Source organism: Mytilus trossulus, chromosome 7, assembly GCF_036588685.1.
Source record: "Mytilus trossulus isolate FHL-02 chromosome 7, PNRI_Mtr1.1.1.hap1, whole genome shotgun sequence".
NCBI lineage: Eukaryota > Metazoa > Mollusca > Bivalvia > Mytilida > Mytilidae > Mytilus > Mytilus trossulus.
The window spans coordinates 50,555,426-50,570,625 of NC_086379.1; the positions used below are offsets into that span (position 1 = coordinate 50,555,426).

The 15,200-nt window shown below is 32.0% G+C and overlaps 1 protein-coding gene across 2 annotated transcripts; it reads right to left on the minus strand.

The window, feature by feature from the left end:
* Window positions 1-2,383: 2,383 nt before the first annotated feature.
* LOC134725228 (uncharacterized) lies at window positions 2,384-12,003 on the minus strand. 2 transcript variants are annotated; one of them, XM_063588879.1, is made up of 8 exons: window positions 11,902-12,003; window positions 10,808-11,583; window positions 10,119-10,266; window positions 9,512-9,685; window positions 7,988-8,074; window positions 6,643-6,735; window positions 3,776-3,860; window positions 2,384-2,640 (listed from the first exon to the last, which is right to left on the minus strand). In XM_063588879.1, exons 2-8 carry the CDS (start codon window positions 10,865-10,867, stop codon window positions 2,463-2,465), a joined length of 825 nt encoding a protein of 274 aa, XP_063444949.1. In that variant the 5' UTR covers window positions 10,868-11,583; window positions 11,902-12,003; the 3' UTR covers window positions 2,384-2,462. The 2 variants fall into 2 exon arrangements, with proteins under 2 accessions (XP_063444949.1, XP_063444950.1); XM_063588880.1 differs by having other exon boundaries at window positions 10,808-11,586.
* Window positions 12,004-15,200: the final 3,197 nt, after the last annotated feature.

The window sequence follows — 15,200 nt, forward strand, 5'->3', positions numbered from 1 at the left end:
TATTTCCTTGTTTCCTAACAAACATTTTATTAGAAATTAACTTTCCAATAAAATGTATAAAAAAATGTTCGAGGGGAAATAAATCAACAATAGTTCATCATCTAAATTTTCACATATTTGATTTTGACTTGAACATAAATATTTTGAACGCCGGCAGACAACGTTAAAAATTAAAAGTGAACAAAAAACCCTTTCTCATACATATTGAAATTGACTAATTTTCATGCGTTTTTCGACAGTTAATTATAAAGTGATCATATTGCATTATGAACAGGTGGTTTTTAAAGACTGGCTGAGTCAAGATAACCATGATAACTGTTTTTATTTCACCTTATGATATAGATTAGAAATTTAAAAAAATTACGTTCATTGAATCGTATCAAATGGTGGTTATAACAATCACAAAGTTTGTTTCCCTGTTGTAGCAATGCAGAAAAGATTAATAACATTAAAAGAAAAACCCGCTGACAAATCTAGTTAAATCAGATAGCACATGTACATATCTCAGAGCAGACAACACACAAGTAGACAAGACATCCCATGCAAACCAAGCCAATTTATTCACATTGACACACTCTTACGTAATCAAACGTTAATAGTGACCAATTTTATTTCTTAAGATCTTGATTTGAGAATTTCTCTTAGAAATATGCAGATTGAAATTAAGGTCATCTCACGACATTTTTAAAGGTTACATATTTATAGTATTACTGATATTATATATATCTGTGTTACAAATGACCACGGATAGATGTTAAAAGAGGGATAAAAAATACCAGAGTAAAAGTCATAAATCGAAAATAAACTGACAACGCCATGGCTAAAAATGAAAAAGACAAACAGACAAACAATAGAAGACATGACACAACATAGAAAACTAAAGAATAAGCAAAACGAACCCCGCCAAAAACTGGGGGTGATCTCTGGTGCTCCGGTAGGGTGATAGGATCCTGCACCACATAGCACCCGTCGTGTTGCTATAATGTTATGTAAATGTTATAACATATCTGTTAAATAGTATAATTCGGTAGATCACATTCATGAAAGGGAAGAGGATTGTAGTTACGACGTAAGGAACATATCCGATATCATCTGTGAAACGATTATTCCAATACCATGGATACGGTCAACCAACTTGTAATGGCGTTCGTAAAATTTACGAAGGGATTGTCGCAACCACAGTTCTGTCTTGCCGTAAATTCTAATCAACTAGATATTTTTATTAGTTATATACTTTTACACGGATATAGATACAAGATGATTATATGATCAAAACGTTTAACTTGTTTGAAAATGAACATACAAACTGAGTGACAAGACTCCACAATTTTAATTAATAATAATTATTACCGTTATTTGTCATCTTTTTCTTTAGGTGTATATAGATATAGGATGATGTGGTGTGAGTGCCAATGAGACAATAACAATTAAAATACCCAGTATAGGTCAATGTACAGCCTTCAACACGGAGCCTTTGCTCACACCCAACAAAAAGCTATAAAGGGCCCCAAAATTACTAGTGTTAAACCATTCAAACGGGAAAACCAACGGTCATGGATTGTCATCCACATTAGCCATATATTTTTACCTTTGAGAGCAAAACCAATCAGATCACTTGTATGAGCAACACGACGGGTGAAGCAGAATCGGTTAATGACGGGGACATAACACGGTGTTTTTTTTTTACTTACTTTAGACAATATTTTCTTCAACAAGCTTCACGAAAACGCTATCAATGGGAAGCATTGTAACGGTAGAATGGAGAAATTACAGTAATATCAGTTTCGTAGCTTTATTGATATCCCAACTGTCGTTATTATTGCTGGTCAAACTACCACGAGAGGAAAAGCTTCTGAAGGCCATTTTGTAATGTGTTTGACAATAGATAAACAATCAATCAGTAATGATTGCCGTGATTTTCTTCTCCAGATGTGAAAAAAGAAGTCACAGATTTATAATAAATTGACGAAAGTCCTTATACTTTGTTTTTATTGTGCTAAGAAAACAAACAAAAAGTAAACTATATCTCGCTCAATATTTTGTATGAGATTGGTTAGCCAGACTTTGTGTCTTTTTATATATCCACATGCACGAAACAATTTCATTAATTTGCCTTCATCATAAACGTAAAAAACTAAGTACTTAAAAGCCGAGGATGCATAAGACCCGAAAAAGTTGATTGTTACATGTATATGACCACACAATACATACAAAAACAGCCAAATCAATCAAAGGTACATTTATATAGATGCATACGATCAACCAAATTGAGTCAGGTTTGAAATTTCAACAATATAAATCTTGATCCTGCCAATTAAACGCCCGTTTTGAAACAAAGCCAAGTACACATAACATGCATAATATCATCCGTATCCAATCAACAAATGGCAAATATTTTTATTTTAAATAGATCAAGTGGTAAATACATGTCATACATAAGAACAAAATATTAAAAAGTCGGTTCATTCAGGAATACATGTGTCGCTATACGTTTCATTTGTAATACGAAAAGGACGTGAAATGCTGACCTCACTTATTTGTTCGTAATTTGATGTCCTTGGTGATTGGCTGGTTGAAGATGTTTGTTCCTGTCTTGTGGATGATGCCTGCTTCTTGAGCGTCGTATCTTGTTTTCCTGGCCTAGAAAATTAAGAAATCAGTTTAATCTGTGTTATGCTAGGAATTAAATTCATAATGTTTTAGAGATATAAAACGGTTCATTTTTTTTCATAATACAAAATCACGATAATGACATTAAATGCGTGACATGCATTATTAACAGTATATTTTTAAAGCTTTGTTTTACGCTGAATTGCCTAATGATGGTCAAGCATTCATATATATTCAATCCATGTTTCGTAAGTTCTACGCCTTTACAGTTACTGTAAGGAATAGATTAATGTTCGTATCGTATCATGTAAGAATATTCAATGCATTTATAACTTGTTAAGTAACATTGCAAACTAAGGAATTGTCAAATGTAGTACAGTGCAACGAAATCATTCATAAACATAAGCACAATTCAAAATAAAGGTATATGTAACAGTAGTATACCGCTGTTTAAAAGTCATAAATCGATTGAGAGAAAACATATCCAGGTTACAAACTAAAATCGAAGGAAACACATCAACTATGAGAGGAAAAAACGAAATAATAAAACACAGAGGGTAACAAAAACAAACAACAATGAAACAATCATAGATACGAAAACCAAAATTCTTAAAACAGTAACTTTGAAATATTGTACTTATTTATGACAAGATTATCAAAAGACCTTACATCTAAACTAGAAAATGATGTAATCTCGAGTACTTGTGAGTACAATACACAAGCTAAGTTACACACAAGGATGTTATTATCTGTATAATTAATTGCGATGAAAAAAACAATTAGTCAAATTTGAATAAAATCAAAACTAGGAAGGTCACACGAGTAGTGCATCTCAAAATAAAAAAAGATCGGGATTTTTGTTGTTGTTGAAACTAACATGTATATGAATAAAGTAGACGGATGTAAAAGCAGCCAACTGAATACGATTGAACGAAATTAATCACTTCCTTGTGCCCAAATTTCAAAATAATTTTCACATTTTCATATTTTATAATATTTCAGGATGACTCAGTTTGGAAAGCCTTGATTATGAATTACGTGGTTTTCCACATAATCATACGTCAACGAGGATGTTTTAACGACATTAACTCCCCACGATGGTCTTGTTTGGTCGGCTTAATCCTACATTATGAATTTATAATGCAGATCTGTTATATCAGTATACCTGAAGTGCTTTAAGTATAATATGATCCAGACAAGAAGTACCAGCAAAAATAGAATACAGTTGCAAATTATTATGGTGTAGTTATCTGTAATGAAAGTATAAACATGATATTCTGAACATTGAAATAAAAAGCATTCTTAAATATGGAGGCTGGTTAATTAGTATGTGTAGTAATATTCCTTTTCAAGAAAAATGCATGTAAATATAAGTTTGAATATATACATGTAGATATAAGAAGATGTGGTATGAGGGTCAATTAGACAACTCTATATTCAAGTCACAATTTATAAAAGTAAATCATTATAGGTCAAAGTACGGTCTTCAACATTGAACCTAGGCTAGAATATGTATACTTTCGTCGGAGACACGTTTTTCAATGCAATACTGTATAGCATCGTATTTAATAGTAAATGGTAAATTTGAAAAAATAACGCAGTGTTTGTTTTGGCGAAAAAAAACCAACCTTACATACTTGATACAAATCAGAATTAAGAAACTGAATGGGTCTATCAATGCCCATTCTACGTCAATTTTTTAAGGCCCAAATGTTGGAAAACACCTATCCTACCTCCATTACAAATATGTTGTTGTCCCCGCAGATAAAGCCTCAAACAACATCGTTTTTATGTGTAAAACTCATTACATTAACTGCTTGATAAACGAATTAGGTATTGACAATTCACTTGGAAACCTAACGACACTTACCAAAGAGAAAATCTTAAGATAATCATAGGTCTGTTCTATGTTCCTTTGGAATTTCAAACAAAGATGAAGAACTGGATCTCCCATCACTGTATTGGATACCTAAACTACATAAGTGTCCTTACAAACAACGGTATATTGCTGGGTCTTCCAAGTGCTCCATGAAACCTCTTTCTTAATTATTAACATATATTTTATCAGCAATCAATGATGGGCTTCAAAGATATGGTGAAACTGCCTACTCTAGATGTGGCGTGAATCAGATGTGGATACTTAAAAATTCCAAAGATCTTCAAGAGTACATACGTTCTAACTCTCTTTCATTTTGTAACAGTATTAAAACATTTGACTTTTCTATTCTTTACACAAGAATTCCACATTCGTAATAAAAGACAAATTGAAAGACTTGGTATTGCTTTAGTTCATAAAAAAGAATGACCAACGTAGATACAAGTATCTTGTCTTAAGGAGGGATAAATCCTACTTTGTAAAGGATCACTCTGATTCAGTAAAAAATTTCTCTGAAACTGATATTATCAAGATGCTTGGTTTCTTAATTGACAACATATTTGTTACGTTCGGGGGACGTATATTTGAACAGACTGTCGATATTGCAATGGGAACAAACTGTGCCCCTCTTCTTGCCGACTTGTTTCTCTATTATTATGAGGCTGACTTTATGCAGGAACTTCTTAGAAAGAGTTTTAAGAAGAAAGCAATATCCTTTAACTCTACTTTCCGCTATATAGATGATGTTCTTTCACTAAATAATTCAAAAATGCGTGACTATGTGGAACGCATCTCTCCCATCAAACTAGAGATAAAGTATACTACAGATACAGTTAAGTCGGCCTCATATCTTGACTTACATCTAGAAATTGACAATGAGGGTCGGTTGAAATCTAAACTTTACGACAAAAGAGATGATTTCAGCTTTCCAATTGTGAACTTTCCATTTCTAGGTAGCAACATTCCAGTAGCACCTGCATACGGGGACTATATCTCCCAATTGATACGATATTCCCGTGCTTGCATTTCCTATCTTGATTTTCTTGATAGAGAGTTGTTGCTCACAAGGACACTATTAAACCAAGAGTTACAAATGGTGAAGTTGAATTCATCCCTTCGTAAATTTTACGGACGCCATCACGAGTTTGTTGACCGTTATGGAATAACCGTTTCACAAATGATATCGAATATGTTCCTTACGTCGTAACTACAATCCCCTTCCCTTTCATGAATATGACCTACCGAATTAGACTATTTACTGGATTTGTCTTCACATAAGCAACACGACGGGTGCCACATATGGAGCAGGATCTGACTACCCTTCCGGAGCACCTGATATCACCCCTAGTTTTTGGTGGGTTTCGTGTTGTTTATTCTTTAGTTTTCTATGTTGTGCTATTGTTTGTCTGTTTGGTTTTTTTTTCGTTTGTAGCCATGGCGTTGTCAGTTTATTTTAGATTTATGAGTTTGACTGTCCCTTTGGTATCTTTCGTCCCTCTTTTATAATCATGGTGATTTTCCTTGTAGAATTGTAAACAAATATACAAATGACTTCTTTGTCCCTGACGCGACAGTCTTTTTCGTCTTCAAAAAGTCCTTAACAATCTTTATAATCCAAAATACTTTGGTTATGCTTCTAGTGTACGAAAAGAAAAGAATGAAGAAAAAAGCAAAAAAAGCGATACTTTAGAATACAGCAATGGAGAAACTCCATCCAGACCCATTTATATATTTGTAGTGTGATCTACCAATAGGTCTTTAAATTGGAAATTGTCAATAGATGGAAGTCGGTAAGTTTTCATATGAAAAAAATGCATATTGCTGGTAAGCTTTTTCACTGGCATGTTCTTCTTTAATATCAATATTAGAAAAAGTCATATGTGTAATGATTCAATTTATTTTTATTTAAAAATGAAGAACAAAAAAGGAAGACAACAGTGCACAGTTAGTATTTTCTCGATGTATCACCTAAATTCATGCATTTTATTAATTGCATACGCTCAGAATACCTTATAATGATAACTCTCTAAGATATTTTGATTTCGAATACCAAGTTTACACTTTTGCTTGAATAATTGATATCGAATATTCTAAAACTTAGTTTGACTAGAAACATTAAATGAAAAAACAAGTAATACTTTATAGAATTCACTTACTTGGTGTTGGTACGTCAGCAAGTACAGGTGTTGTTGTGGATGTGTTCATGTATATGGAGCTGTCTGGCTTATTGAAAGCAGTGGTTGAGATTTCTACAAAACAGAGAAACAATTTACTGTAGTAATTTGTGCAACTTATCATACCTAAGTAATTTTTTTTAATGTATTACCGCTAACGTGAACATATGCGCATAGCTGCTACGACGCAAATTTTGAAAGGGTATTAACGATACCACTACTTGTGTTCAATGGTATGCTATAATGAACATGAGGTGCCTGTACATCTCATATGAAAATATCATCTATGGGATAATAAAAGGGGTACACCAAATTACTTGTCTTCACGGTTACATTTCAAACTTAATCATAATGTATAAATATTGCACTGATCGGGTTGTCCGAATTCTGCTGCAATAAACGACATAGACATTAGCAAAAGACCTGAAAGGACCCTTGCGTCCAATCTTTAACAACAGTACGGTAAGTTGATTCTGAAGGTTTAGATAACATATAAATTCTAGATTTTAAAGAGGGTATTTTTAAGGTATACACGACCTGTTAATATAGAAAACTTAAATGAAATTGAAATACAATGTTGAGGTTTCATCATGACTTATGAAATAATTTATTATTATAATTTGTCAAACGGAGACATTTCTTTCTTTATGGCTTTGGTTTGAAAACTGTAAAACCTTAAGACGACGAAGGCCGCTCCAACTACACAGATTTGATAAAAACAAAAATGTAAAGGTTTCTGGCAATTAACTGATAACGGTACCTTTTGAACCAAAATTTGTAGTATAAAGTCGAAAAAGTCTATATTATTTTATAAGACAACTTATTTCAAACGGGATAGCACATCCTCTATTATGCGTAAATTTATCGATGGTTTAAAGAAACTTATTACTAAAAGGTTACTAATTCAACACTGTAATGGGATCTTTGAATAGTGTTTTTATTGGATTAACATTGATATTGATATTAGTAAATTAAAAGCAAACTGAATATTATAATTGTTATATGCATATGCACATTCATTAGTCTACAATCTGTCGATACCAGTGTCCTTGTATTGTACAATATTTGTTTCTCTGTCTCACTCAAATGGAAATTGAATAGGTACTGATTGATAATTTAGCCTTAGATGCACGATTTTAAAAAAAAAAGTTGCTTTGGCCTTTGAACTAGCTACCAGTAACTGCAGTACTCTCAGATCTTCTATTGGAGTGTTTTTGTTATTGGGATGTACAATTACATGGTCACGCAAATTTAATGTACATGTATTGACAGTTGGAATATTAATATCAAAAATCAATATCGCAAAATAAATTATCAAAATACTCACTGTTGTCTATTCGTGATATAACTCTGAAGTAGGGTTTAGCTAGAGGATCTTGAAACCGTTTACAAATCCATTGTAAGTATTTAATATCTGAAATTGTACTTTTTAAAAGGATAAAGAATCTGATATGTTTATTTTTTGTTGTTTTAAATTGAGATGTTACTCGACGTTTCTACGTTATCACATTTTATATTTGTATAAAAAAGATACCAAGTTAACATTTCATCTGAACTGACTTAAATATGGCCTTAAATAAACTCATCATGAATTACCAGGACTAATTTTTTACATTTACGCCAGACGCGCGTTTCATCTGCAAAAGACTCATCAGTGACGCTCGTATCCAAAAAATTTAAAAGGCAAAATAAAGTACACAGTTGAAAAGCATTGAAGGTCGAAATTCCTTAAGGTTTTGCCGAATAAAGCTAAAGTAATCTATTCCTGAGGTAGCACTCATCTCCATCATGAATAAAATTTGAACACTTGAGGAACCTTCACCATGACAAAATCCCGTGCCTACGTGGCGTGATCAAAAACATTTTATTCCTTCATTTCCATGTAAGGAATAGTAAGCAGGCTGAAATATATTGCTTATTTTTTTTACTCCAACATAGAAAATCAAATATTTCATTTATTACAAGCTTGCACTGCTCCCCTTTAGTCAAGCATGATGTGCTGTCCTTGGGTTTCCCACTTCGTTTTCTTGCTATTTGTTGAATAGTGCTTAACAATTAGTTGGGGTTTTTTTTCACTGTGAAAGTCAGAATCGAAATCGTCGATTTCCAGCATCAAATACCAGAAGTTTCGTACTCGTTTTGTAAAACGCTGAAGAAAATATTTGGAGGGCAAACGTTTACAATTTTTTTTAATAACTTTAGCATGTTTAGATAGCTTGTTTCATATTAATATATAGACTATGTAACATACATTTTCCATTCTGAATGAAAACTCTATTTTATTGTAAATTACGGAACAAATTGGGAATCACGATACGACATTTCTTCAGACATTATCAAGTTGCAGTTGATAATTGTGTATTTACTTTTAAACTTGTAAAGATATTAAATATTATCAATAATTGCTGTGCTCGTGTTTATGGCATGAATAAAGTTCAGTTTAACGTCTTATTGTGTACTCTACTGTAGAAAACCCTTAGCATTTCAAAAATTCTAAAGCTTTATAAACAGTTAATTTATAAATATGACCGTATCAGCGCAGAAGTGGTGATATCCTCGGGAAATCAACCACTGGGTCATCGACCCAGTGGTTGGTTGTAAATAAACTAGCTCTATTTTACTAAACAAACGAATGGGCTTTATCATGTTTATAGTCCTCAAAGATATTATGTATTGTGACTTGGATGAGCGACATTGCATATCGAAACTTGCAGGGTATGATACAAGATGGAAGAAATAGTCATATGCGAGTTAACTGACAAATTCAATAGTATTTTTTTTCGGATATTGCATAATAGGAATTACATAGGAATGGGAAATAAAATATGAAGATACTAAACTCAACACTTACTTAATCGGAATATGATGCTAATAATATTGCCATCACAATAAAAATCCATCAGTTTCCGTCTGCAATATACCATCTGCTCTGTTGTGTATACACCCTTCGCTATTACAAGACAAGTCGAACTTGACATATTATACACTTTATGCTTTGACAATATATCTATTTCTTCCGTTTGAGCTTTGAAAATAAAAGGTATAACAATAATAGATTATTATAAGACCATATGTTGACTTATATATGATAATGTAATAAGCTATGATGCTTTTTAAAACAGATAGAATTTTAAAATAAAACTAATTCAACATGAAGATGACATTATACAATTTTCTCCATCACCAGGACTATCAATAAAAATAAATAAGATGATTACTTTTTTTTGAAGTTGTCTTCTTGTATGTTTATTGCTGAAAAAAAATTACATATTGATTTCTATTAACTGCGTCTTTCTCCTTTTAGACATTTAAGATATGAAGTGGAAGCTTATGTTTAAAAACAATATTTTATAACCTTGCAATTTTAATTAGTAATCAACAATCAGACATCAGTATTGTAACCAAGTTCATGAAGCAAATCTTAGGCTTCGTATACTTTACGAAAACGTGTGTCTTGCCTGTATGGTTTCTTTCAATTGCAAAGACTAATACTCCAATATCACCTTGGCAGTATAGGTCATAAAATGATGAACATTTATTCACACAATAGTTGTACGTTGTGTCCAGTTCTTCATCAAGATTCATAATACACTGACAAACCATTTTCTGAAGAAAAAAAACATTGCAAAGAAGCATTGTTTAATTACAGTTGTAACAAAATAGCTCGAAAGTTAATCAAAATAATATCTTACATTTTATCAAATGTCTTTAAGAATCATATTCCTAAGGAAAATGAACACAAAACAAAAATTATTTCTCTCATTTCAAATTTTAAACTGTAACATGTGTAACAAGCTAATGGGAGGACCAACAGTTAAAACATGTTAATACATTGATTGTAACATCAACAATGTTGTAACATCCCTCAAATTATTAACTGGATATCGCACTATATGCAAGTATTAAAAGTTAAATATGCATTTACCTTTTGTGTTTTATAACAATACTCATATAATAAGAACTTATTTTGCTCATTGTTGAAAGCCGTACGGTGATATAAAGTGTCAAAATATACATTATATGCCGCCATAAGCTACCAACGCTTTCATCAATATGTTTAATATCTAATAATGAAAATTGCTATACAAATAAGATATAATAAGAGAAATGAAGATCGAAAATTTAATAGATATTTCAATATACTCACAAAATATACGATATAATTAGCACCTACATATGATGAACACTTAAAAGTGCAGTCATACATGTTTTCTGCGCGAAGTGCATCGTATTGAAATGTTCGATCAAAAGTGTCTTTAACCTTTGTCTGTGTGGAGAATTTATCAATACTCCAATTTCCACAACCATAGTAATCACAATATGAAAATATAATAATAACAAAAACAAGAAATAGTCAACAGATGAGGGTAAATTTTGTAGTGTTTGTCCTAAGATTTGCTCACGTAAAAGTTGTGGCCTAACTGGTTTTATACAGCTTATCATTTCACTGGTATGTAAGAGACAACATGTTTACCAGTGAAGTGGAAAGATTTAATGATATAACAAAGTGTTAACCTTCTCTTAATGATATTTATTTTATGATTGTACAAAAAAGTTTCTGGTACTATTGGCATGTTTCTTTCTTTGATTGTTTGCCTTTGATCAGTAGATAGATTTTTTTTATTAGAAAGGTAACAATTACCTCTGCTTTTTTCAGTCTGGTGAAGTCACGAAGCCGTTCTACCTATTGTTTTAACTGTCGCATTGATCTAGTTTAATCAGAGTCAGAGTAACTTTATTATGACCAATGCCGAATTGATGTATTACCTGCAAATGAAATCCATGGAGATATATTGATTTCCTCTCGAGACGGAACAGTTTTCACGTCCTTAGATGCTTGAATAATGATATTTTCTGTCCATGATGAATTTTCTAGGATAACATTCGGAAACCTTTTTTTGTTTCTTGTTGTCTGTACTTGAGCTGCTGTAAAGATACAATTTCATAAAATTATGATCTTTATTTAATGCAAAACATATAAAATATTTTTGCAATAAAGAAAACGAAAACAAGACAAAGTTTCATTGAACGAAGAATCTAAAGTTATTTTCTGTGTTAATAAATGTATTAAATTTAGCAAGTAATTTTTTCACGTTGTAAATATATATTTGTTTTAGCGAAAGTTTGTTTTTTTAGTCAATCATATTTCTTTTAAAAAAAAATAATTGACATCAAATAAATGTCACTTCTAACGAGCTTGTGTATTAAACTTGTAAAATATTAAGTTGTATGCAGACTTACCGGGATTTAAAAAAAGATTTCTCATCATAACAAAGAACAAAAACCTGCAGATGTTTGAAAACATGGTCGAGTCTAGTTTAAAAATATTTACGTGTAGAGTTCATTTTATGAAATCAAATTATAATTGTTTCCGATTAAATGATGTACGTAAAAACAATTGATATTAGAAGTGTCCACTTCAACTGTTCCAAAGGTCACATAGAACAATATTGAACATGCCGTTTGAGCGTGTATATGATTTTGAAAAATGTCCTCTTTTTATTTAAGGAATGACTGTAATATTTTTTTGGTTTATGAAGAAATAACATAAAAAAAAATGTGCGGGTTATTTAACAGTGTGCACAACATTTTTTTCATATCTTATTTCGATTAGACAGAAAAAATAATACAGTCATTTCTCATAATTTAATTATAAATTTTATTTTTAACCGTAGCAAATCATGAAAAACGTTAATGACGGGTCACATCACTAAATTATGTCTATGGGCTCATAACAAAATAACGTTTGCCAATCAGAAGACGCGTTACATCCAAAACTAAATTATCATCAAAATGTTATTAAACTACATTGTACAATAACAATGATACAGACAGAAAACATATTGGGAAAATGAAACAATTAGTGTTTTGTGTATTGTTGGTCATCGTTTCTTCGTCTATATTTTTGTCATGGCATTGTCAGTTTGTTTTCCAGTTGTGACTGCATTATCATTTGGGATCTTTTTTATCGTTTACACAATCATGTACAATTTTGGAAAACCGATATGCATGATGTTAACTTTTAATTTTCAGATGTCGATTTTACCGATACGTTGATACAGTATAGCTTCCTCGTTCCTTTTATAGATTTTTTAGCTCACCTGGCCCGAAGGGCCAAGTGAGCTTTTCTCATCACTTGGCGTCCGGCGTCCGTCGTCCGTCGTCGTCCGTCGTCGTCCGTCGTCGTCGTCCGTCGTCGTTAACTTTTACAAAAATCTTCTCCTCTGAAACTACTGGGCCAAATCAAGCCAAACTTGGCCACAATCATCATTGGGGTATCTAGTTTAAAAAATGTGTGGCGTGACCCGGTCAACCAACCAAGATGGCCGCCACGGCTAAAAATAGAACATAGGGGTAAAATGCAGTTTTTGGCTTATAACTCAAAAACCAAAGCATTTAGAGCAAATCTGACATGGGGGTAAAAATGTTTATCAGGTCAAGATCTATCTGCCCTGAAATTTTCAGATGAATCGGTCAATCGGTTGTTGGGTTGCTGCCCCTGAATTTGTAATTTTGAAGAAATTTTGCTGTTTTTGGTTATTATCTTGTATATTATTATAGTTAGAGATAAACTGAAAACAGCTATAATGTTCAGCAAAGTAAGATCTACAAATAAGTCAACATGACCAAAATGGTCAGTTGACCCGTTTAGGAGTTATTGCCCTTTATAGTCAATTTTTTAACCATTTTTCGTAAATTAAAGTAATCTTTTACAAAAATCTTCTCCTCTGAAACTACTTGGCGATATTAATCCAAACTTGGCCACAATCATCTTTGGGGTATCTAGTTTAAAAAATGTGTGGCGTGACCTGGTCAACCAACCAAGATGGCCGCCACCGCTAAAAATAGAACATAGGGGTAAAATGCAGTTTTTGGCTTATAACTCAAAAACCAAAGCATTTTGAGGAAATCTGACATGGGATAAAAATGTTTATCAGGTCAAGAACTATCTGCCCTGAAATTTTCAGATGAATCGGTCAATCGGTTGTTGGGTTGCTGCCCCTGAATTGGTAATTTTGAGGAAATTTTGCTGTTTTTGGTTATTATCTTGAATATTATTGTAGATAGAGATAAATTGTAAACAGCAATAATGTTCAGCAAAGTAAGATCTACAAATAAGTCAACATGACCAAAATGGTCAGTTGACCCCTTTAGGAGTTATTGCCCTTTATAGTCAATCTTTAACCATTTTTCATAAATCTAAGTAATCTTTTACAAAATCTCCACTGAAACTACTAGGCCACAATCATCTTTGGGGTATCTAGTTTGAAAAATGTGTCTGATGACCTGGCCATTCAACCAAGATGGCCGCCACGGCTAAAAATAGAACATGGGGGTAAAATGCAGTTTTTTGCTTATAACTATGAAACCAAAGCATCTAGAGCAAATCTGACAAGAAGTTAATTTTTCAGATGAATTGGACAATGGTTGTTGGGTTGCTGCCCTCCAATTGGTAATTTTTAAAGAAATTTTGCCGTTTTTGGTTATCTTGAATACTATTATAGATAGCGATAAACTGTAAACAGCAATAATGTTCAGCAAAGTAAGATCTACAAATAAGTCAACATGACCTAAATGGTCAATTGACCCCTTAAGGAGTTATTGCCCTTTATAGTCAATTTTTAACAATTTTCATTAATTTGGTAAATTTATGTAAATTTTTACCAAATATAGTTCTCTGTTACTAATGGGCAAAGTTCATGATAGATATAATTGTAAGAAGCAAAATCGTTCAGTAAAGTAAGAACTTCAAACACATCACCATCACCAAAATACAATTTTGTCATGAATCCATTTGTGTCCTTTGTTTAATATGCATATAGACCAAGGTGAGCGACACAGGCTCTATAGAGCCTCTAGTTTATATATTTAATCTTGACTGATACATATCATACTTTAAAAGCTAAGAAATGATCTTAAGGGGATACCCAACACTAACCCAACAATGACCAAAACAGATTTGGCTCTTTTAAATTTCATTAAGTTTTGACAAAATGTTTACTTTGACCTGTTTACAAAAAATAAAAAATTCTAGAAAATTGAATCACACAATTTTTTTGGCACCTTGCCGTAATAAATTAAGTCTTTAAAATGTGTATCCATTGGCCAATTTATTGGACAAATTAAGTGGTAATATTTAACCTTATTCGATACTTTATCATTTATAATATTACATGTCATGTATGAATAGTTATCAAAGGTACCAGGATTATAATTTAGTACGCAATTTCCCTTCATCTACGAAAAGAATCTTACTCTTATCGGGGAAATTATTTCACAAGAGAAAGAATAATACTTAGCCTCTTGTATCACTCCTTTTCTCTCCAATGTTTGTTCCACTGGATTGTTGTATTTTATATCACATTTTATATTTTAATTTCAAAATATATAGTAGAGAATTAATCTGAATTTTGTTAAACGATAATCGCATAAGTCAATAATTTGTAATTATTATACTACTTACATAAGGGGTTTAGTTTGATAGTCGGCATGACTTACGAACTACGAATCAAAGAAATCAATTTTATATATGACTAATA